Raw genomic sequence first — 25,324 nt, forward strand, 5'->3', positions numbered from 1 at the left:
CTACTTGTTCTCACGGGCTTCCCTTTCCTCCCCAAAATCATCATCATCTCTTTGCATGTGGTGCTAGCCTCTGAATGTGACAAATTACCACAAAAGGTGAGAATAAATAATACAAGATAGCTTTATAGTTCCAGAGTTCAGAGGTTTAAATGGGTGGCAGGATGACGTTCCTTCTGGAGGCTGTAGGGAGACAGTTTCTTGCCTTTTCCAGCTTCCAGTAGCACCCTATGTCTCCAGTTCTTCTTGTACTTCTTCTGCTGCAAAAATCTAAAATTATTTGTGTTCTCCTGGTTATACTCTGATTAAGTACACATGCTCCCAGACTTAAAACAGAATTATGTACAGTGAACCCACTGTAAATGGAGAGGCTCATGGAAAGGCATCACTATCTGCTACCAGACCCCACAGCTTAGTGACATGGTACACTGCAGAATGTCCACGGGCAATCCCTGTGATTGCCAGGCTACCTGGGCGCGTGCCTACTGGTGCTGCCACTGCTGATGTTGCCGCTGCCTGGTGTCACAGGATGGGATCTTACAGGGTATCCACTAAGCCCAGAAGAGATCACAATTCAAAATCTAAATGACAGTTTCTACCATTAGGATATCACTTCAACGCCTTCACAAATTCAAAAATCTTAAGTTCAACCCCTGTAGTCCCAGGACCATCATCTATGATAACAAATCTGAGCATAACTACAAAGTCTTGGTACCTGTAAAAAGCACCACTACCCTGAATTACAACATTGAAAGAATGACTAGGAATTGTTGTCTATTGGCCAATTCAATTTGAATCTCCTGGTCTTGCTGACCTGACAAAAATTCTGTATATTATAGTTTTTGCTTGTCAAGTGTGGAATAAAATGCAACAAGGGCCAAAGTTCGGTGACTTCAAAGTTTTTTCAAGTGAGTTATAAAGTTATTGCAGGGGAACAGATGGTTCAGGGTTAAATGTTATAATTTATAAGTGTTAAGAAGAGATAATATCGGATGAGGTTAAAACTACTAGAACTTCTTTAGGCCCAGAGGATTACAGGCTGTTAAACCGGGAATATAACAAGCTGAAGAGTTAAAATGTACTCATAACAAAACTCTAAATACAGATGACTGCAAAAAGAGAACCCAAAAATGGGTAGAGAGGGAGAAATTAGAATTTAGCAGCAGTTATGGGACTCAGAGAGACAATAGTGAGGGGGAGAAGTTGGAAACAAAATGCATCTGAGCTAAATATATATTGCTGGGTTTGTTTCTGAAGGCTTATAAACAAATACGCATTTACATAAAATGTGCTCATTTCTCATTTTAATCAAAACAAAATGGTTCTAGCAAGATGAAACTGGGATGCTGCCTTCTATCACACATGAGGACAGAACTCCAAACCACATTGCTGACGGAGAAATGATGTTCTGACTGTAGATCTCACACATCATTTTGAATTGTTTAGCACTTGGATAATATCACAAATGAGCGAACATTTTTCAATATCCTCTTTTAATTTTTTAGGGGGCTGCAGTTTACGTATTTCAAAATCTAGGGTTGTATCATTTATACGAACTAGGCCTGTCGAGACCATTCGAGGGCTTGTGAATCTTGCAGGGTAGTTTTCTTGCCGTTTGCTTTGCTCTGGAGCAGTATATGGTCTTGCAGAGTGTTTTATCTGATTATGACTGTCATCTGGGCTGTTTCCTGAAAGCCTTGCTCTTGATTTTGCTTTGGTCAGATGCTTAAAAGAGGTCACAGGTAAATCCTCAAATTTATCCGAACAATCCTAAGTATTAAGATAAAAGATTGGCTTATTAAGTTACATTTTCTAAAAGTACACTTTACATCTGCAAGGTCTAGTTTCCAAGACAAAGAATGAACGCACCGAAAACTTCTCCAAATTAAAATCCTACCTCTGGAGCTTCTCATTAGGAAACTGCCGTATGAACTGTGCACAGAGCAGGCATTCAGCGCATGGTTAAGATGCCTCTGGGAATGCCCACATTCATATCGGACTGCATAGGTTCCAGTTCTGCCTTGTTCCCAGTCCCAACTTTCTGCTAATGTGTGACCTGAAGGCAGCAGATTATGGCTCAAGTACCTGGGTTCCTGAAACCCATGTGTGAGACCCAGATTAAGTTCTCTGATGTCAATTTCACCAAAGAAAAGTACAGTGGAACTTGTTAACGGGGGAAATAAGGACAACTCTATCTTCTTTGCCCATTCTCAGGATAAGGACATGGGATCCTATATGACCTGCTAACATTTTACTTAAACACAATTTCTGCATTTGAAAAACTAACACTAGAGAGTCCATTTGTCTAAAGGAAATTTTAAAGTCTTTCCTTTCCAAAAGCAATGAACCCATATTGCCTCCTTTACCTAATATGTATGTACACACACAAATACACAGAATCATTGGGTCATTGCTAAATTACTAAATCTATGAAAACTCCGAAGTTCAGAGAACAAGCTATGTTAATATTTACTCTGCCACTATATAGCTAATATAACATTTAGCTATATATCATATACCATAGATACCTAGATAATATTTTTCCTGCCACTATAAAGCTAAAAACTTTGTGAAAAACAAATGCCAAACAACTATTCTGACATTATATTTATTCTCAGTCTTGAAGACAGAATTATACATATAAAACTATCAATTTAATATCAGCCTTGGAGCTTATGTAAGTTTTCCCAAAGGCTGGTCATGCCTATCATATATATTAACAGCCATGTTCCAGAAAATTAAGGTAAGTCCCTCCCATTCCTAGAGTTGAACTTTGCTTCTAGAGGGGCTGGTGTTCATGATATAGTCCCTTAAGTCTCTGCCTGCAACAGCCACATCCAATATGGTTGGCAGTTTGCATCCTAGTTGCTCCATTTCCAATTCAGCTCTCTGCTGGTGGCTGGAGAAACGCAGCAGAATATGGTCCAAATAATTAGGCACCTGACAACCACATGGCACACCTGGTTTCCACCTGGCCTACCACTGGCCATTAAAGCCATCTGGGAGTGACCCAGCAGAGGGAAGCTCTCTTGAGCTCTATGTCTTCCTCTCTCATTCTGTAACTCTGCCTTTCAAATAAATAAATAAACCTTTTAAGAAAAAATAGTTTATAAACTCTATTTAATGCTAATATTAAAAATAGATTTGATTTCCCATTTCTTAGCACATGAAATAAGAGAAAGGTGATGGTGAAATAAAAAGACAAAGCTAAATTAAAATTCAATAATTTGAAAAACTGTAGTTTTCACCTCTAGAACTCTTAGCACAGTGAGATGCATATCCAGTTTCATATTTGTTTACTAAAACTCAAATAATTCAGCTATCTGAAAAAAATTATACAAGTATCCTTGTATTCTGTGTTTCCTCAGGAGAGGGGCACTGGTAGAGGGGGTATGAGTTCTGGCTCCTACCAGCAACTGGTTGACATCAATCAGGGATAACATCAAGCCCATCTTTCATGCCAGGGAGGACTGCCCTGCCTCGGGCAGTCGCAGGAGCTGCTAAGCAGAAAGGATTCCTTTTTCTAACTCATACCCCAGGGAGGGTGCCCTTTATCTATGTTAATGGTGGGCATAAACATTCTTCCTGGTTCTGTGAATACACTTTGAATCAGATAGAATGATCACTTCAATTTTTGGGACAAACTTTCAGCTTGGAAGTTTGTATCTGGGGGGCAATTAAAGTTACCACGTGTAGACATATGAGAGTAATTCAGAAAGTTCCTGGAAAATAGAATTAAAGCAAAGTCGGGCAGATGTTTGGCCTGGCAGCTAATATTCCTGTTTCCTACTGGAGTGACTAACTCCAGCTCCTGACGTTAGCTTCCAGTTAGTGCAACCCTTGGAGGAAGCAAGTGACAGCTCAAATCATTGGGTTCCTGTCACCCATGGAAACATAGATTAATTCCCAAACATTGTGGGTATTTGGGGAGTGGAATAGTATATATGATCTCTCTCTCTCTCTCTCTCTCTCTCTCTCTCTCTCTCTTTGTCTCTCTCTTTCTCTTTGTCTGTCTCACTCTAATTTTAAAAACAGGTTAAACTTATTTTGGTGTAACAAAATTTTGAAATCCATGTATATATAAGCAGCATCTGAAAAGGTCATAGACATGCATATTACGCAAAAACTGCATGCAGATTTTTTTTAAAGTCTGCACTAAAATTAACTTATCTTTTGATGCATTTTGTCACAAAATTTTAAAAGTATCCTCATATACCCTAAAATAAATTACAGAAGTTTGCCAAATGCAGCAGAAGACTGAGAAAATGTTATTACATGTATAGTTCTTCTTGCAGTCCAATGAAGTACTGTTCTTGGAACGGATTTCTTTAGATGAATTCTTGTGGTGGGCAGTGTGGTGGGCACTATCCTACCTATCCTATTAAATGGCTTTTTTGGCTTGGGATGGTCTGTTTCTTTTTGGACCTTGGGTTTTAGATTTTCTCTCTTTAGTACTTCAGGGAAGAAGGATGAGTTTGAGTTTTTCTTATCTTCTATTATCATAAACAACTGTGATTGAGGGATCCTGGCATATTTTTCACCGAAGAGAAAACTTGAGTTTAAATAAAGACTCTGTATTTCTTTATTATATTGTGCAAATGTAACTAAATGTTTTTTATTGTTGTTGTTATTTCCTTTTAATCTCTGGCAGTACTGTTCTTCTTGGTCGGGTTTCTCCCCAGTTTCTGAATTGCAATAGCCAAATGCTTTGGTCTGCCACAAAGGGAAAGCGAATCTGTGTGACTGCCTATTATCTTCTCTTGGTATTTTGCAGTTAGGGATACTTGGCTGTGGTGACAATACTGCTTCAGGTCGTTCCTGAACAGTCAGTTTATAAATGTTAACATGCTCCTTTTTCCCAAGAAGCTTCATTTTCCTGTCCGAGCAAGCTTTCGGTTGAGTCATTTTGGATTTTCCAGTCCAACCATTCGAGTCTTGACTCTCTGTTTTACAAACAGAATTGTCAGCTCGAGGAAACTGTTCAAAACCACATTCTTTTCTGGGTTTCTTGAACAACATATCTGTAAGTCTTTCTGATGACTTATTTAATGGGATTGCCTGTGTATTTTTGTTGGAAGAAGGCTGTATTTTTACTAAATCTGGTGTTTTACTTTCCTCTCTAGGGTAGCAACTATTTTGTTCCATGATTGTTGGATTTTTCTGTAAACTCTGTAAGCGAAAATAGCCACCTTCTCCTCTTTTGACCAACTCTGTTTCTACACATTGATCCTTAGGAGCCTTCTGTAGTGTGCACTTTGGAACAGTGTTTGAATATCTGCTCTCCCTTCCTGAATGTTCCTCCATCAAGTGTTGCTCATCCCTAATTGGTAGATTGGACTTTATGCATTTCAGTGGTGTGCAGCTCGAATTAAGCAAATGTAAATGATGTCTGATGTGCTCTAACTGCCTTTCTGTCATTAATCCTGCTTTTGAAAGTTTTTCTATAAAAAGACTCTGGAGGTGTTTGCTTAATTCAGCTTTTAGACTTACTAATTCATTTTCTGATAAAGCCAAAAGGTAGTTTTGAAGAGATTTATTTAAGGGACATTTCATTTTTATTTCAGGCCTTCTACCAAAACTCCCACTTGCAAGCTCTTCTCCTAACTCATGATAGGATATAGAGGTATTTCTAGTTCTCAGAGAAGATACGTTACTGTGTATGGTCTCAGGCTCTGTCTCATTAAATAAACTGCTCTCTGAAAGGTTTCTTAGGAAATAATTTTGGAGAATTTCATTTAAAAAGGATCTTAGCTTTATTTCTAGATGTTTATCTATGAAGTGATGATTAAAGTTATTTACAAAAGACATGATTTCCCTTACAGCTTCAGAGTATTTTTCCTGGAAAATGTTTTGCCCATTTAGGTCAGCTTTCTCATTCATCAAATGCAAGTTTTGATAGATTGTTGGTAAGTCCTCCTTGGCAATATGTCCTGCTTCTGACAGTCTTTCTACAAGGTAATGCTGGATATGTTTACTTAATTCCGACTTTAAATTTTTCACTTCTGACTCTGAGAGTTCTTCTAGAAACACACGCAGCTTTGGACTCAAAATGGGTTTTCTGTGCAATGTGTCCACATTATTCAAACTCCCTTGGATTTCTTCAAGATGGTCTCTATGGTTGGGAATATCACGTTGAATTAATTGTTCCAGTTCTTTCTCTGGCTGTCTTCTCCTCTGAGACTGATTATGTGTGAAAAAGGCTTTCAAGATGCTTCTCAGAAAGGATTTTAACATCCCTACATCAGACTCATCAAGCTTACCCATTAGAAAAGAATTATTGAAGGTTTCTAAAACAGAATTTAGATCATGCTCTTGTATGTCAAGCCTGTGGCCATTACTTGGGGAAACTGGCTTCTTATCTGGTGTCCAATCATGTGTTGAATGTGGTGGGGACTTCTTTTGACCTTCCTCTATAAATTCAACTCCACCGAAAAAAACAGTAGCATCATGGGGATGGGTGGGTGTGTTCTGCCTTGAGAGAAGTTCTGGTTTGCATTTGACTTCTGGATAATCCTCCGTGGGATGCTTTGGCTCTTTTTCTGGAAGTCCTGCCTCTGTTCCCAGCAAGGACCCATTCTGGCACTCATTCTCTAATTCTATCACTTTGATTAGCCCATATTCTAAAAGAGTCTCTACAGGAAATGCCTGAATTATCTGGCTTACCACCGATTTGGACTGTGGCAACTCTGCTTCATCATTTTCTTCTCCAAAGTGAAACAGAATATGGGAAGATAAGCTTTTGCCCCATGGAGTGGATAGTTGATCCTGCAGGTGCATCTGTGGCTCGCTAGACTCTGACACCCCCAGCTTCATATGTGAGAGGGGTGCCATGAATATTTGCTTTATCACACAGTCAGGCACAGAGCCAACGAAAGTTGATTTGCAGCTTGATGTTTCGTTTATTAAATGTTTCTTTTTGAAACGACACTTTTTATTCATTGGAGAATCTGTTTCATGAGCCTCTGAGAATTTTTCAGACATGGGTTCTGCTACCTCTGAAGATTTTCCTGCTCCGTTTCCTGAAAGAAAATCTGTGGGAACATTTTTAATTACTTGACTTAAAACAGACTTTGAATTTGAAACATCTTTTTCTGAAAGCCAGCTATGTAAATCTTGGACTTTTTCAAATACTCTGTCTGCCATACTCCTTGCTGGTTCACTGGGGATGCTTAGATGTGGGGAATCACTTTTCTTTACTGCTTCAGAGTTTACGGGAATGTCTAGATTAGCAAATAACTTGTCTGAAAGGTCTTGTAGATTTTTACTTAAAACTGACTTGAGTGCCATTGATTGTCTTAAGCTTTCTATGTGGGAAGTGGGACTTAATGACTTTGAGAGGTGACACTTATTTATATTTTGAATAAATGATGATTCTCTTTTGAAATTTGGTAAAGATCCATTTAATATTGTTTCCTTTGGCTTATTTTTATTGTTTAAAGTCTTCATTCTGATGAGACCAGGATCATGAGCTAACCTATTCTTATTGTCTAAAGTCTTTATTGAGTTGACAGTAGGATCATGAGCTAATTTATCCTTAGTGTCTGATGTCTTTACTGGGTTGACAGTAGGATCACAAGCTAACTTTCCCATAGTGTAGAAAGTCTTCATTGTGACATTAGGGTCAAAGCAGGGTTTCATAGTAGGTTCTGCAGTTTTTGAATATGTTGGATAAGGAGGGTCTTGGTCTTCATGTTCTATCACCTCTGTACTTAAGCTGTTTTTAACTTCATATATCTCTTTGTCTTTCTTTATACTGTCTGACATGTTGTCATTTATATTTCTTAGAAAAGGATCAAAACGGCCCAGGTGGAATTTCTGAAATTGCAAAAATAAGATCTGTAATATTTTCAATTTATAATAAATTTTCTAGTTAGTTTGTTCATCTTTCATCTCACTACAAAGGGAGAACACCTACCTTAATGCATTTTAAAATAGTGAAAATTAGGATAATATTTTATTTGAATGCAAATGACTCAAATTCTTCATTCTGATTCTACTTTTTAAATGCTTAAAAGCCACCCAATTGGGCCCGGCGGCATGGCCTAGCGGCTAAAGTCCTCGCCTTGAAAGCCCCGGGATCCCATATGGGTGCCGGTTCTAATCCCGGCAGCTCCACTTCCCATCCAGCTCCCTGCTTGTGGCCTGGGAAACCAGTCGAGGGCGGCCCAATGCATTGGGACCCTGCACCCGCGTGGGAGACCTGGAAGAGGTTCCTGGTTCCCGGCATTGGATCGGCGCAGCACCGGCCCATTGCAGCTCACTTGGGGAGTGAAACATCGGATGGAAGATCTTCCTCTCTGTCTCTCCTCCTCTCTGTATATCTGACTTTGTAATAAAAATAATAAATCTTAAACAAACAAACAAAAAAGCCACCCAATTAGTAGATTCTTTTAACAACTATTTCTAGTGTCAGTTGCATTTGTTTAGACAGTAGTTAACAGCAGGATGCAATTTTTAGCCATATATTTAACATTTTTGAGGCAATGTGGGAATTTTTAATACACACAAACACACACCTGCATACAAATGTTGACAGATTGAAAGATAGATCCAATTTAAAGTATCATAAATATTCAAAGACTCAAGAGTATAGATCACTAGCTTTTAAATTTGAGTTTCAACAATGACAATGGTTCTTATCCCAGTTATTATGTTACAGTAGAGTTTTGTTTTTTGATGATTCAGAATAAGCTAAAAAAAATCTCCACTTATAAGTGAAATCTCAGTTTAATTTCTATACGTAATTTTGTAGTTCTGGTAAAAGATTATTCTATTATTGAGACTTTAAAAATTAAAATCTCTTATCATAGCCTCTTGTTCAAAAAACGTCTGCTTTATCCAAATGCAAAAAAATAGGAAATACCCAAATACTTTACTTTATTTCAACTTAATAATTCAAAGCACTTTCTAACAAATACAATTTATTATAACTGGTTTTTAAATGCTAGTGAATACTCAAATGACAGATTAAGAATTACTCGGAATTTTGTGCATTTTGTTTTTTGTTATTGTGAAAATATAGCTTCCTATCTTGCATTCCCAATTGAGTTTCACTGGTTGGAGGCAGGACCTGAGAATAAGGAGTGTTTAATGTTGTCAGGTGTTTCTGATAAGGAATTTGGCTTTAGGACCACTTAATCAAGCAAAGAAAGTATTGGAGAGACATACTAATGAACCATAATTAATATTGAAATAGAATTACTTTTAGGGCTCACCCGATAGTTTGGTATGGATTCAGAATGTGACGGGATGAAAGATGCTGACTTGAACACGTCTGATGAAAAGACCACCTTACAAAGCAAGAGGTTTTAATTTTAGATTATATCTAACACAAGATACTTCCAAAATCGCTTTATTCTTTCAATTGCTACTTAAAATATAAAACTTTAAACCAGCTCAATGGCTAAATCCTTCTTTTGTAAGTGCCAGTATCTCATATGGGTGCCAGTTCATCTTCCAGCTGCTCCACCTCCCATCCAGCGCCGTGCTTATGGCCTGAGGAAACAGTGCAGGACAGCCCAAAGCTTTGGGATCCTGCATCAGCATGAGTGACCCAGAAGCTCCTGGATCCTGGCTTCAGATCAGCTCAGTTCCAGACATTGTGGCCATTTAGGGAGTGAACCAGTGGATCAAAGATCCTTCTCTCTCTAAATTGGATGTTCCTTTCCAATAAAAATAAATCTTTAAAAAAATATATATACATTAAAATATCAAAACATAAGTATATTTCTCATAACTTCACTCTGATAATTATTAAAGAAATATAAATGTACATTGAGCAGGGAAAAGCATTTACACTAAAAGCCAGAATAAGATAAGGATGCCTACTCTCACCATTACTGATCAATATAGCTTTGGAAATTTTAGCCAGAGTCACCAGGCAACTAAAACATATTAAAGAGATACAAATTGGAAAGGAGGAAGTCAAGCTTTCTATTTGCAGATGACATGATTCTATACATACAGAAATCAAAAGACCCCACTAAGAAACTATAGGAACTCATAAGACAGCTTGACAAATTTGCAGGATATAAAATCAACATACAAAAATAAGTAACATTTGTACACATAAACAATAACACGGCTAAGAAAGAATTTGCAAGATCAGTACCATCCATTATAGCTACTAAAATTTTTAATACCCTGGGATAAATCTAGCTACGGATGTGAAAGACCTCTACAATGAAAATTATAAAACGTTCAATTAAGGAAAAAAAGTAGAACATACATGCATAAAAAAATCTTCCAATCAATAAAATTACATTCTTCTCAGATCTAGAAAAAAAATCCTAAAATTCATATGAAAGTACAAGGGTTCCCCCAGATAGTTAAAGCTGGAGACATCACATCAGCTTTCATGTCTGATAATTTATTATTGAATGGCAGGAACTGCAAGTGCTATGTTTTGGTTATTAGAACGTGTCTTGTCCTTTGAAGTAGTGATTTACTTTGCTCTGGGTACACACTGAAACCGCTTGGAATGATATGGATGCTTTTGAGATTGTTTCTAATATTAATGGGACGGCATTTCCCAAAGCAGTCTTTAGTGGTGATTTTTAAAGCCTGGCTTAGCCTCTTTACTCAGATGATGGTCTCCTATGGATTACACCAGTGGTATTTTCAGTTTTTTCCTCTGGCTGAAATGAATCTGAATTATTTGTAGCCCATGTGAACTCCTGTAATTTTTAGCTTTATCCTTTCCAGTGAATTCCACCCACCCCTACACACTCTTCTCTGTGATTTCCTATTTGGATCACTAACCAGCAAAGCCTTCAGAGGGAGCTATTTCACAGTCATCTAGAGACATTCTGCCACAACAATTTTTTTTTGTTTCCACTCTTTACAAATTCTGCCTCTGTCCACCAAATTCTAATCTCTCCATTTCCAATGAATGAAACTTCAAAACACTGTTTAAGTTCCTCCTCTTGTTGCTGCTGCCAGTTGGTAAAATGGTTGGGCTCACCTTGTCTGTCTGCTTCTAAAGGAATCACAAGTTTCATGCTACCTTTTGTCCAATGCCTGAAAATCACATATTTACATGCATTTTATTTTTCTCACTGCTTAACACAAATTAGGCCCTTGTAGCTTAATTTTGGTTACAAGCCAAGTGTGACATTTATTTTTCATGAACCTATAATGGACACTATTTTATTAGTCAATGATCAATATTTAAATTCAATATTATGTTAGTATTATGTAACAAAATACATAACAAATGTTAACTCAAAATGCAACCTGAAAAAGATCTTGTTAATATTTACATCAGACACCACCCAACACATAAGAATTAGCCTAGAGATCAAGAAAGCAATGTAGCGGAATAGAGTAAGGACACATTAAAACAGATGAAAAAGGACCAGGGGAGGAGAGGGAGAGAGAGTGTTATCCCAGGAAATAGGAGAGGACAGGCTGATGGTAGAGGCATACCTGGAGACACGGGGAAGCAACAGAGTCAGCAGAGTGGTAGGGCAGTGAACAGACATCCCAGCAGTGATTGGAGCTCCAGGGGCGGTCAGATGAGATCACCAGAAATGCCACAGTATTGCAGTTCCTTCTGATTTTTTTTAATCTTACCATGAGCACAAGAAGAGTAGTGGAGCCCTTTTGGGTGGGCTGACGTGGGAGCAGGATGGATTTTGTGGCCCCAACCTCCACCAGTGCCTCATCATGAGCCATTTGGATTCTGTGACAAAGTTCCTGGATCAGGGGACAACTCTGCATGTGCTAAGCCAGTGGAGAATTCACTTCTGGCTCAGTGCATTGCATTGGTCCCACCAGGAACATAATACCAACTTGGCAATCCACGGGTTCCATCCAAAATAAGTCTAGGTTGCCCCCAGACCTAATTGCCAGCAGATTCTAGCAACAAGAGCAAAGAAAACCAAAATCCAGGTGATGGGCACCATTGAGAGCCCTGTCATCTACTTTTTTTTTAAAATGGTTTTCTTTTTTTTTTTACTCTTAATTTATTTTGTTTTATTGTATAGTTGTTGACAATCTTTACATAGTTAATTATGGTTAACAAAAAAAGGTTCAGGGGGTATAGGGAAGTATGTAATACTATTATGTCCATATTGTTTCCTTCTTGTATCTGAGGTAAAGGGGGATATTGAGGGAGAAGCCCCACCCGGTTTCCCGCCCACCCCAAGTCCCGGATGTGGGGCATGCTCTGAGATATTTGCTCAAGTGGTTATAGTAGTTCTCCAGTTATGAATCGCTGCCAGTTTTGCTCGATGAGGTCGTCCACTGATTGATATGGTTCATCATAAAGTCTCTGTTTACCCCATATTTCGCTGCCAACATGTGGCTGATATGAATGATTGACCTGTTCTGTCTTCTGTCTTTTCTTGGTTAGAGTTCTGAGTCCAGCAGTTCGATTGGGGAGATCTCCAAAGAAACTTTGAGGGATTCCCAGACCAGATTCTTGTATGTTCTAGCAAGCACAGGGCCTGGCACAGTCCATCACCCCGATCAACTGGTAGTTTCAATTGCTGGGTTATTTCTGTTTTCAGTCCCGAGTTGCACTGGAACCAATGGGTGTTGCAGTCCAGTCTGGTTCTGCCCAGCAAATACTCGGCCCTCACATCAACCAGTGGGAGCTGCAGCCTCGTCGGGGCGACCCACAATAACCCCCACCAGGCCCGCCCCCTACCCTGGCTTGCCAGTATGTGTAGCAGACTAGTCAAGTCTGTCCCCCATCCCATTTGGCTCTTGCACTTGTCAATGGGTATTAAAGCTTTGTTCCATCTAACCAACTCAACCATCCAGCCCTCAGGGATGTTGAGTGCCTCTCTGTCTAGCCATCCCAGCCCACATCCTAGTTTTCATGCCCTCCCGTGGGAGTAGTAACCCAAGAGGGGGGGACCCACTATTTCCCTCCCGGGTCTCTCTCAATCCCGTTTGATGCACTCTTCGGGTGGTTCTGTGGTTTGACTTGACAGAATTAGCCCCCAGTGCCAGCTTCTGCCAGCTGATGCTGTGGCTAAGCCCTAACAACCCTCACCCACTCTAATTTATGCTTGCACCAGTAGGAATAATCAGCCCAGCCTGGCTTTTCCCTGATCTAGTCCACATGAGGCGCACAGGTGTTGTAGCCCTGCTTAGTCTGGTCTGTCCCCATCCCAGCCCATGCTCTCCAGTGGGAGTAGCTGTCCGGCGTGGGGACCAGCCCCTTAATCCCCCTGCCGGCTCTGCCCCTCCCTTCCTGGATCTCACGTGTGCTGGTTGGGTGCTGCAGTCAAATCCAGAACAGGCAACCACGCCCTGGCATTCCATAATGTGTACTGGGTTTGTCGCGACCAAACCCGGCTCAACCCACACTCTGTTCTGGTGATCGGATTTGCCAGTGGATGACATGAACTGATTCAGCCTGGTCTGCCCCTGACCCATGCCAAATGTGTGCCAGTGGGAAACTTTCCATGGCCTATTCTGGGCTGTTTCCTATCAGGCTTCTTGTGCTTACCTGCAGGGACTGTGTCCTGCCAGAGGAGTTGCCCAGGCTCCTCCATCAGAACCCCTCCCAATGCCAGATTTTGCGCATACCAGGGGGTCCATGAGCCAGCCCTACTCAGTTTACCTCCTGTCCTAGCAGGAATAGTGGCTTTTCCTGGCTGGCTTTCACCCCATTCTGGTTCTTGTTGTTGGATGTTTCAGCCCAGCCATGGCTCGTCCATACCCACATACAGCTCACACATGGCTCAGTAGGGGGTTGAGACCTAGCCTAGTCAGTCCCACATCTACCCTGGTTCTCCAGGACACCAGATGGTGTTGGGGTCTGAACTGGCCTGGCGCATCCAATCCCAGCCCACACTAGTGCCTCGGGTAACTACAACTGTTTCCTAGATAGAACACAGCCCCCATTTTAAGTCACAGCTGGTGTATCCCTAATCCCAGGTACTACTAAAATAACAAGTGTGAGAAAGATTGAGCAGACAATGGTGTGGTCACAACATAGGATCGCAGTGGGCTGAGAGTGGCCACCAGGGAGTATTGGCTGTGAAGACCATGACAGAAGCATAGAATGAGAGTCCAGGACTAAAACTCACTGGAGGCAGAGGAATGAGTGACACAAATGCAGATCCAGGCACTGAATGGGATCAGTAAGATCAATTTATAGACCTATGGATGATAAACCTTAAAATTGGCGCTGAGAAGAATCTGCTATTGTGAGTTGCAATGGTCAAGGCCAAAAGCAGCAGCACAGGCACAGTTATTGACACCTCCCCTGCAAAGGAGCAAAACACCATGTCAATCTCAGAGTTAACTGAGGAAGACATAAAGGAACTGCCAGATAAAAAAAATTAAATCATTATAAGGATCCTTAAAAAAACCAAGAAGCACATATAGGAGTTTAAGGAATTAAGAAACACATTATGGAGGAAATAGCAACATTGAAACAAAACCAAACTGAATTATTGAAAATGAATATTACAATGCAGCAAATTAAAAATTCAATGAAAAGTCTTCAATAATAGAATGAATGAGACAGAAGAAAGAATATCAGAATTGCAAGACACTTTCTGCAATAATGCTGAAACAGTCAAAAAGCTGGAAGAAGGACTCAGTTAAGCTAAGAAAATTACACACAAATTACCTGATACCATCAAAAGGCCAAACATAAGAATTCTGGATGTTCCTGAAGGCACAGAAACAGAAGCTGAGTTGAAAGATATATTCAATCAAATAATGAATGAGAAGTTCCCTCATATGGAGAAAGAAAGGGAAAACCAAATATAGGAAAGCAGAGAATCATAAACAGATTCGACCAAAGTGAGCCTCACTGTGACACATCATAATCAAGCTCTTTGGTTGAATTGAGAGTAGGATACTAGATTTTCCACCATTTCCAATATCTACAATGCCATAATACGCTTAAATAGCAGAATCTTGGACTGTGACTATTGCTGAAAGACTGTTACTTTTGTAATAATATGGGACAAAAAGGTGAGTAGGAGGAGAATGGAGCGGGGGGAAAGGGAGGTGAAGGGGGAATCCCTGTATCTACAAAACCATATTATGGTTTTTATATGTTTGTTGCCTTTTGTATATCTGGAAAATTGTTTATTTTAAAATTGGATTGCTCTAGTATTTGTTGAACTGTTTAAGTCCTTATTTATTTTGAATATTAATACCTGGTCAGAGACATGATTTGCAAATACCTCCTCCCACCCCACAGCTTGCCTTTTCAGTCTACTGGTTGTTTCCTTGGATGCACAGACTTTTTAAAATTTGATGCAAACCCATCTGTCTATTTTCACTATTGGTTTTAAGTATCTGAAACTAAGACATTTGAAGCCACTCTTGGGTAGGAACTTTCCTAAATTTTGAAAAGAGGTAAGATGCCATGCTTTATTTGTCACTTAATTAGAATCTCCAAACGGTGTTAGTTCATACAGTTAATTAAATCTTTTCTTTTTATAGTTTTTGCCATTTAGGCATTTCACTAATTATCCAATTTTATTTTGAATGCATTCTTTATTTTTCTGCAAATATATTCCTTTATCATACACTTATTTCTCATCCTACAAATAAACAGGGAAACTACTGTAAACCAGACACTCTCCAAGCACCAGATAATAGCTGCTGTCTTTTCCATTCAGTGTTTACCTACCGATGTCATAACATTTGGTTACGGACAGCCCTAACACACAATGTATACCGTTAACTTTAAAGATATCAATGTATTTTGTGATGTTTACTTCAAAAATACTAGCTATATTTCAATCTCTTTCTTGAAAATCATAGTTTATGCAGAGACTCTAAAGAATGTGAATGAACCATTGAAACAAATTCACCTGAATCAGTTATGAGTTGAAAAAGATGTTATCAGGCCTTTCCAATTCAGCTCAGTACTCCAGAAGTTGTCTCAAGACTGTATTTTTTTTAACTCACTTTCTAAATTGATTCATTTAAAAAAAAAACAAAAACCAAACTTCTTTTAACTGCAAATAACTCCAAAATCTATTTTCCCATAGAATTCAGAAGATTTTGTAACTTGTCTGTGAAGCTATCAGCTTAGACTTCTAGGAGTGTGTTCTAGAACTCTGGGGAGTCTTCAGTGTTCAAACCAGTTGCCCCAGTGACAGACTATTTCAACCTCTTGAATATGCCTCCAGTTTAAATGTTTTTTGGCTTACAAACCACATTTATCTAGTTTGATTTGGCTTAGTTTTACTTGCTGTGTATACATCTGATACCATCTTTCAGGAAAACATTGAAGGTGAGCTTTCCTTGTCTTTCAAAATATCAAAAATTTTGTTTAAAAAATTAAATGATTTTGAAATAACTATAGGTTTACATGAAGTTGAATGAAATAACTTAAGAGTCTGTGCACCCTCTATCCACTTTTCCTTGACAGTAAAATCTTGAAAACTAATATGATTTTATGATCAGGATATTGATATAATACAGTTAAAATGCATAGCACCTCTGCAAGGAACCTATTCTAATCCCATCCTTTACTTCCTTTCTAGCAATCATTAAACTAATTTGTTCCAAAGCTTAAAAAATTATCTCCTCCCAAGTATGCTACACACATGGAATCATACAATGTTTAATACTTAGGGATTTTTTTCTCTAGCATAAATCTCCAAAAAATCATCTTGGCCAATTCTGTATTAATATTTGTGCCCTTTTGTTTCTGAGAATTTTATTCAATTTACTTATTTACTTTACTTTAAAAGGCAGAACAAAGGGTGGGTGGGAGGAGAGAGAAAGATCATCCATCTCATTCCCTGAATAACTGCAATAGCTGGGGCAGGACAAACTGAGGCAACTTCATGGATGTCTTTTATGTGAGTTCACCATTTGAAGTTTATCTGGGTTTTTATATATAATGCTGTCACAAACATGTGTATAAAATATTTCTTACAGGTCCAGCATGATAGCTTAATGCCTAAATCCTCACTTTGCATGAGCTGGGATCCCATATGGGTGCCGATTTGTGTCTTTACTTCTCCACTTCCCATCCAGCTCGCTGCTTGTGGCCTGGGAAAGCAATATAGAGATGGCACAGAGCCTTGAGACCCTGCATCCTCATGGGAGACCTGGAAGAAGCTCCAGGCTCCTGGTTTGATAGGCTCAGCTCTGGCCATTGGGGCCACTTGGGAAGTGAATCAGCAGACGCAAGATCTTTCTCTGTCTCTGCTTTTCTCTGTGGATCTGATTTTCCAATAAAAATAAATCTTTAAAAATATATCTATATTACTTACAACATCTAATTTTTGTTTATATGTTGAGAGAAATGATCCAGGGTGTAATTGCTAGGTCATATGGCAGTTGCATCTGTTTTATTTTCATTTTTAAGAGATTAATCTATTTCAGAAGTGGCTGTAAAATTTTAACTTCCCATCAGCAACTTCTTTGCATTTCATCAATATTCGTTTTCATTCCACTTTTACTTTTAGGTATGAGACTTAGTTCGAGATTGTGTGTGTGTCCCATTTTCCAGTACCAGTTGTTGAACAGATTGACTTTCTTCCACTGAATTCTTTTTGCACCATTCTCAGCTGTCCGGTATATTCTTGTGGGTCAATTTTTTGGGATATCTACTCTTCCATTGGTCCATGTGATTATCTCTCCTCCAATACATCTTCTCTAAACTTCCAATATTAGATAATTCCTCCCACTTTATTCTTTTTAAAAGATTGTTTTAGCTATTCTAGCCTTTATACATTCATTTTAAACTTACATGTTACAGGGGCAGGCATTAGACTTAGTGGTTAAGACACCAGCAAGGATGTCTGGGCCCAGGTGAGTGCCTGAATTCAACTCCCATGTCCATTTCCTGATTCCAGCTTTCTGCGACTGGAGATCCGGAGAAGCAACTGTGAGGGCTGAAGTGATCAGGTGTGAGGGAACTGGACTTTACAGACAACATCTTTGGCCTGGTCCAGGCTCAGCCACTGCAGCATTTGAGGTGTGGACAGATAGTAGCATTCTCCTCTGTCACATACCTGCATACATACATGCTCCTATAAAAAGGTGCGCTTTAGGCAGAAATCACTTTGACTCCATACATCCACCTGGAACAGTCCGTGTCTTTACTATGTTGAATTTTCCAGTCCTACATGGTATATCTTTTCCATGAATTAACTTCACTGATATTTTGAAACTTCAGCATTAATTCTGAACATGTTTTTTCAGGTTTATAAGTGTTTACTGTTTGGGAGTTATTGTAAATGTTATATTGCATTCAAATGTTAGTTTCTATGTATTAGTCATTAATATTTAGAAATGCTATTGGTTTTCACATGTTGAAGTGGGTTTCTTCAACCTTGCTGAACTCACTTATTGGTTCTTTAGTTCGCTTTTGATTTCTGTTTTTGTGGATTACTTCACATTTTCCCTTTTCTGATAGTAAAAAGCTTCATTGTTAAATATAATAGCAGATGCATCAGTCACTTGGATTATAGTCCAGCTGTTTTACATAACTTGATGCAAAATTGGATTTCTTAAAGGGAGCCATGGATTTTTCTACATTTCTTGAATTGATACATTGAGTTTCAAATTGATACAGCTATCCTCACAGGTTTACTGATAAAAATATGGGAAATATTTTTCTCACATGGCATAGTACATTGGAGTATATGCAAATAAAGCCTTTACATTCTTAAAAAGCACCTATTACCCAACTGTGCAAAAAGATTGCTTTGTTAACCACCAATTTTTCTTTTTTATATATTTTTTTCTATTTTATATTACCACAAACCAGAGAAAACATGTGACTATTTTTCTTTTTAAGACTGTCCTAGTTCAGTAAGCATAATGATTTCCAGTTGCATCCTTTTTGTTGAAAAAGGCAGGACTTCATTCTATTTTATGGCTGAATATATTTCATTGTGTGTGTGTATATATATTTTCTTTATCATCAAGTAGATTGATCCCATAACTTAGTTATTATGAATTAAGCTGCTATAAACATGGAGATAGAAATATCCCTTTTATATGCTAATTGCACTTTATTTGGGTAAATTCCCCAGGCATGGGATAGCTGGGTAATAAGGTAGATGTTTCAGATTTCTGAGAAATCTCCATGTTGTCTTCCATAATGGTTGTACTAGCTTGCATTCTGAACAACAGTGGATTAAGGTACCTTTCTCTTCATATTCTCATCACCATTTTGTTTTGTTTTTGGATGACAGCAATTCTAATTGACATGAGCTAAAACTTCACTGTGGTTTTTGTTTGCATTTCTCTGACAGCTAGTGATCCTGAGCATTATTGCATGTCTTTATTGGCCATTTGTATTTCATTCTTTGAAAAGTGCCTGTTTATGTTCTTATTCCATTTCTTAACTGCATTGTTTGTTTTGCTCCTTATATTTTGGACATCACTCTAACAAATGTGTGATATTTTCTCTCAGCTTGTCTGTTCAATGGTTGTGCCAAAGCTTCCTATCCAGATGTTATTCTACTTATCCGTTTTTGGCCTTTATTGCCTGTACTTCTGGATTCTCATCCAGTAAGTCCTTGGATATGTCAAGGTCTTGTAGTTTCTGTCTCCTAATGTTTTCCTTTAGTCATTTGATGATTTCATGTCTTAGTTTTAGCTCCTTGATTCGTTGTGAGTTGACTTTTTTTTTTTAATCTAGTGTAGGGTAGTAGGGTAGGAGGTCTTGTTTCTATTTTGGTGTACAGGGATCCAATTATCTTAACACCATTTGTTGAGTCTTTTCTCCAGGGAGTGATTTTAGCTCATTTGTCAAAGATCAGTTGGTTGCAAATGCGTGGCTTAAGTTCGGAGTGTTTCAACTTGTTCCATTCTATATGTCTATTACTATGCCAGTACCAGGCTGTTTTGATTATAACTGCTTTTTAGTATTTCCTGAAGTCTGATGTTGTGATACACCCAGCTTTGCTTTTGTTGTTTAAGATTGCTTTAGTTATTCAGGATCTTTTGTGGTTCCATTTGAATTTTAGGAGTTTTTTTTTTTTTCATATCTGAGAATGTCCCTGATATTTTGACTTGGATCATACTGAATCTGTACATTGCTTTGGGTATTACGGACATTTAGATTATCTTAATTCTTCCGAACCATAAACATGGAAGATTTTTCATTTTAATCTGTTCTATTTTTTAATGTGTTGTAATTTTCATTGTTTAGATCTTCCACTTTCTTAAGTTTATTCCAAGGTATTTAAATTGTTTGTAGTTTTTCTTGTATAAAAATCTGTACACAAATTTTTTGTAGGATAATACTGATCCTACAATTCTTTGTCATGTAACTTTCTGCATACATAAAGGCTGTTGATTTTTGTGTGTTAATTTTATATTCTGCAATTTTACCAAACTCTAATGATTCCAGTGATCTGTTAGGGAAGTCTCCCTCTCCTCTATATATCTGACTTTCCATTGAAAATAAAGTAAATCTAAAAAAAAAAAAGGACATCCTGTTCTGTTCCGGATCTTAGTGGGAATACAGCTGATGCTAGCTGTGGGTTTCTCATATATTACTATGACTGTATTGAGGAATGTTTCTTCTATATCCAATTTGCTTAAGATTTTTGTCACAAAAGGATGATGCATTTCATAAAATACTTTCTCTGAATCTATCAAGATAATCTGTATGTCTGAGATAATTCAGATACAGTTTCAATCTTCAAATTGTTAGTACAATGTATTTCATTTATTGATTTGCAGTCAAATGCTCTACCACTGAGCTATACCTACCCCCTATTTATTGATTTGCATGTGCAGAACTATCACTGCATCCCAGGGATAAATCCTCCTTGGTCAAGGTGTATGATCTTCCTGATGTTTTTGGATTTAATTACTACTTTGGTGAGGAGTCTTCATCTCTGTTCGTCATGGAAACTTATCTATGGTGGTTTTTTTTTTCTTATCTTTTTGATTTTGCAATTTGGGTGGTGGTGGCCGCATACAAGGAATTTTAATTATTTTGAATAGTTTGAGAAGAAATTCAATTAGCAGATAATAATTTCCTCTAAAAATAAAAGGCATTTTGTTTCTTTGTTTCCAGTCTGTATGACATTTCTTTTTTTGCCACATTGAAATGGCTAAGACTTTTAGTACTATATTGAAAAAAACAATTATAACAACATGCACCTTAGTCTTGTTCCTGATCCTGGAGGGGAAGCATTTCATTTTTCACCATGAAGCATTATGAAACTTATGGGGTTTTGTTGATGTTCTCGTCAAACTGGAGAAGTTACTCTTTACTAGTTTGTATATATGTATTATGTTATTCTGTGTATTATTCATTTCTAGTTTTCTTTGTTTTACTGTTTATATAGGGCTTGATTATCAGACTAATGTAACACCTCATGAAATGAGTTGGAAAGTATCCCTTAGTCATCTTTTAAAAATATTGTGTAACGTTGTTGATAACTTTTTGTATGCTTGGTAACATTCTCTAAAGAAATCAGCTGTCTTTGACACCTCTTGTCCAGGAGTTTTAAAATTACCAACCGAATTTTTTTAATGGGCAGAGGCTTAACTCCTTGGTTGAGTTAGGTAATTTGTGGTTTCCCAGAACCGGGTCAATATCTTTCAGATTTCTTTATTTATAAACAGATAATTATTTATTGCATTACCTTACCATCTTTTTCATGAATGCAAGATGTATAGTGATATAGTCTGTGATGCTGATAACTTGCTATTTTTACTCCCTTTTGTCATTTCAGTGTTGCTAGAAGTTTATCAATTTGTTGATAATTCTGAAGAATTGGGTTTTTTGTTTCATTGATTTTTCTCTTAGTGTTTTTTTAATCTGTTTTCAGCGCCACTACTTTCTGCTCTTATCTTTATATTTTTGCTTATGACTGCTTAGAACTTATTTTGCTGTGTACTTTTTCTATATTCTTAAGGTAGAAACTTAGGTTATAGATTTGTGATTTTACTTCTGCCAGGATACACATTTGTGGTATACATTTTCCTTCAACATTTTCTACTTGTATATGACAGATTTTAATAAACTGTATTTTCATTTTTATCAAATTATACATACATGTTTTAGCTCATTTGGGACCACTCGTTTGATCCAAAAAACTATCCAAAAGCGTGCATTTGTTTAATTTCTAAGTGTTTGGAGATTTTCCTGCTATCCTTCTGTTACTGATTTCGCATTTTATCACTTGTTATGTAATGGAGAAAAGGACAGTCTCCATGTATTGTCCTCCTGAGTTACATTATTTGCTCATACACAGCAAATTGAAATCTATTGCCTCAAAAGTCTTTTCCATCTTTTGTCTTTTTAATCTTGTTAGAAATTCACCAATTTGCCAAATTTCATCCACTTGTTTTAGATATAATCCAAATAAGTAAATTCAAATTTTCAGCTATTTAGGGTTTGTTTGCTTTCTATATCCTCAGAAAACTGCGCTCAGCATCTGCTAGCCATCTGAGTACAGAACTCAAAGATATAAAGGATCCAAGCTACTGGCGCTCTCCAACCCACAGACTTCCTGCAAAGCAGTTTAGTGAAATCACAGACATGTAACCCTCTCTGACATCTCTTTTTCTCAAAATCTTCCTTGCCATCTTTCCTTCCTGAGTGGTGCTGCTGTCATCTTGCTGTAGTGTCTGAATAGTGTCATACTCTAAGGGACCTCCCCGTCAAGTAATAGGACCTAATTAAACTGTGTGTGCAAATGCCACTTAAAGGTCATTTTTCTCTTGATCAATTTCCAAATTGCTTGAACTCCCTAAATATTCTAAATTTAGGAAATCTTGTTTTATGGCCCAGGATATTATCTGTCTTGGTGATTGCTCCATGAACACTTGAAAATATTTTGTCAGTTGGTTGGTGTGTTTAGGCATTTCACATTCTTGCTGATTTTATGGCAAGTACTTTCATAGATTACTGACAATAGGGTATTGATGTCCCTAAATACAATTGTTGATTTTATGTCTTCTTTCAACTCCACTGGATTTTTCCTCTTGTATATGTAGGTTCTCTAGCTTTACGATTTTTCTTTCTTCCTATGATCGATACTTTATTTAATGGCACTCCTCTTTGTCTCCAGTAATTTTCTTTGCAATCAAGTCTAGTTTCTCTGATATTATCCTAGCCATTTTGCTTTTTAAGCTTAATATTTAGATAAAACAATCTTTTCTCATTTTTTTACTATTAAACAGCCTGTACCACTATATTATTTGAAGTTCATATTTTATAAACAGTATATCATTGGATCATGTTTTTCATTTTAAATCATACTACTGACTGTCTTTTAAATTGAATTTTTAGATAATAATGTGGAAACTTAAGTCTGCCTCATATTTTCTGTTTGTTTCATCTGTTTCTCCTTTTTTATATTCATGTGAGTGTTTTCACATTTCTAAAGATTTCACCTTGATTTATTTACAGCATTTTTTTTTGAGAATATCTTTTTGTATAGTTTCTTCATGATTGCTCTGGGCATTTCAATACATTTACATAACACCACTCTGTACAGGTGTAGATGTTACACCACTTGAAGTATAGAAAACTTACTTCATTTAGACACTTCCCCCTACTACAGCTTTTAATTATAACTGCCTTAAGTAATTCTTCTAACTCTACAATGCAACATATCAGGCAGTGTTAAAATCTTTGCTTCAGCTGTTATGTATTATTTAAAAACTCATGGGAAGTAAAATAGTCTGTTATAGGTTTTCTGTTATGGTGTTCCTTTCTTTCTGAAATTCTAAGCTTTCTCGGTTATCGTTTTCTTTCTTCTTACAGACCCAATTTTAGCCATCTTTTGGGACTATTTGTGCCACCAGTATTTTTTATGTTTTCTTTGAGAATGTCCATTTAGTCTTCATTTATAAAAATTTCTATTTTGCTCTCCCTTCATATCTCTCTCCCTCTCTCCATCTCTTTCACCTTCTTTCCTTTTCTTTCTTTTCTTTCCTATTAGTGAAAATTTCACAATACAAGCATGAAATCTAAATATCAAAAACTTAAGACAAATCAGCTTCCTGCTTGGATATTTGATACCACGTAGGGGAAATAAGAGAAGTGTGACTTTTACATTGTTGCCTGGCTGGAGTAGGGCAGGTATTGCCAAAAGATTTTCACTGTTAGTCCACTTTTTTCCCTGGATCTTTCAGTTATGGAGACTGGACTTTCCATAGAGACTTACTTGCAACCCCTGTTGGCAGTATCTGGTTGGAGACTTCCGCAGCACCATACTCAGTACGTACAGGAGGCAATAAGAAAACATAGGGAATTCACCATCATGTCCTTCTTCAAGTTATTAGATCTTTCCACCTTCCAGAGACTTCATAAGCTATACTTGTTTGTTATGTCTACACATTTTTAGTTGTAAGAGGAAGGGTCTGGGAGGAGTGAGGCTGTTCCATCTGGACAGAACCAAAGGGCCTTCATTTTACTAGAGAACTTCAGACTTCAGAATATGTGTGAGTTTCTAACCACTGCTGTTTAATTGCTCAGTGCTCTTCGAGTAACAGATTTGAACTTTAAGCAGCAGAAGTACCAGATGACAGCTCTGTAAGGTAAACTGAGATGTCCTTAGGACTTGGAGGGAAACTTCATCTGGACTCTTCCTCTCTTGGTAAATATGAACACTATCCTCTTTCCTCTCTAATTAGCCTCTGTGCTTCTCACTAATGCCATGATAAATCTTATTCCTTTATTCCTCATAGCTTTTCCCCCCTATTGCCTGCATTTTTTAGTATTAAGGCTTTGTTTATAAATTACGTAAATATTACATGTATTTGCATGCATTTTGGGCTGTATAGGCAGCATAAACAGTTCTTGTTAAATAAAGAGGCAACTAGCAAATAGATAGGCCCATTGTTTGCAAGATCTTGGCTCAATACCCTCCCTCCACACTTAGGCCCCGACTGCCCCCAATCTAGACTCCTGTGGGTCATGACATGTACCTCTCCACATTCACAGGTGGCCTCTAGTCTTGGTTGCTGATGGTCTCAGAAGAGGTAGAAAATGCAGTACTTTTAGGAGTAGGAAAATATATTTAGAGTGTACTTGCATGCATTTTCCTAACATTACCAACATCTTTAAGAGAAAATCACAGGATAACTACCAGAAGAACTAGTTGCCTAACAAGCCAAAATATGCAAGGAAACAGGCAAAATGCAACATCTACTGGATGGCTCTTTATTCCACTGTGCCAGGATCCAGAATTAGGAAGATGAGTAAGATAAATGTCTTTATGACAGGACCTAGTCATAAAAGCAATATAAATTATGTGTTTATTGCTTTGGTGGGGCATTAGAATGAATATTTATGTTCCCTGACATTCATATGCTAAAACCAATTCCAAATGCCTTTTGGAGGTAGGCAATTTGGGATAATTAGGCCACAAGGGCATTTCCTTCATCAATGGGATTACTGTCTGTT

At 37.7% G+C, this 25,324-nt stretch overlaps 1 protein-coding gene across 14 annotated transcripts in view; it reads right to left on the reverse strand.

Annotated features, from left to right (window-relative positions):
- Positions 1-1,284: 1,284 nt before the first annotated feature.
- Positions 1,285-25,324, reverse strand: part of C2CD6 (C2 calcium dependent domain containing 6) — a 109,534-nt gene continuing 85,494 nt past the window's right edge. For 9 of the 14 annotated variants that reach the window (XM_058664825.1, XM_058664824.1, XM_058664822.1 and 6 more), the window contains 3 exons: positions 9,213-9,287; positions 4,273-7,812; positions 1,285-1,767 (listed from right to left, as the gene is read on the reverse strand). In XM_058664825.1, the coding sequence (XP_058520808.1) occupies positions 1,426-1,767; positions 4,273-7,812; positions 9,213-9,287 (3,957 nt within the window). In that variant the 3' untranslated portion in view covers positions 1,285-1,425. The remainder of the gene's footprint in view (positions 1,768-4,272; positions 7,813-9,212; positions 9,288-25,324) is intronic. The other 5 variants (XM_058664834.1, XM_058664833.1, XM_058664828.1 and 2 more) reach the window with 5 other exon arrangements.

Source organism: Ochotona princeps, chromosome 5 (genome assembly GCF_030435755.1).
Source record: "Ochotona princeps isolate mOchPri1 chromosome 5, mOchPri1.hap1, whole genome shotgun sequence".
Classification (NCBI taxonomy): Eukaryota; Metazoa; Chordata; class Mammalia; order Lagomorpha; family Ochotonidae; genus Ochotona; species Ochotona princeps.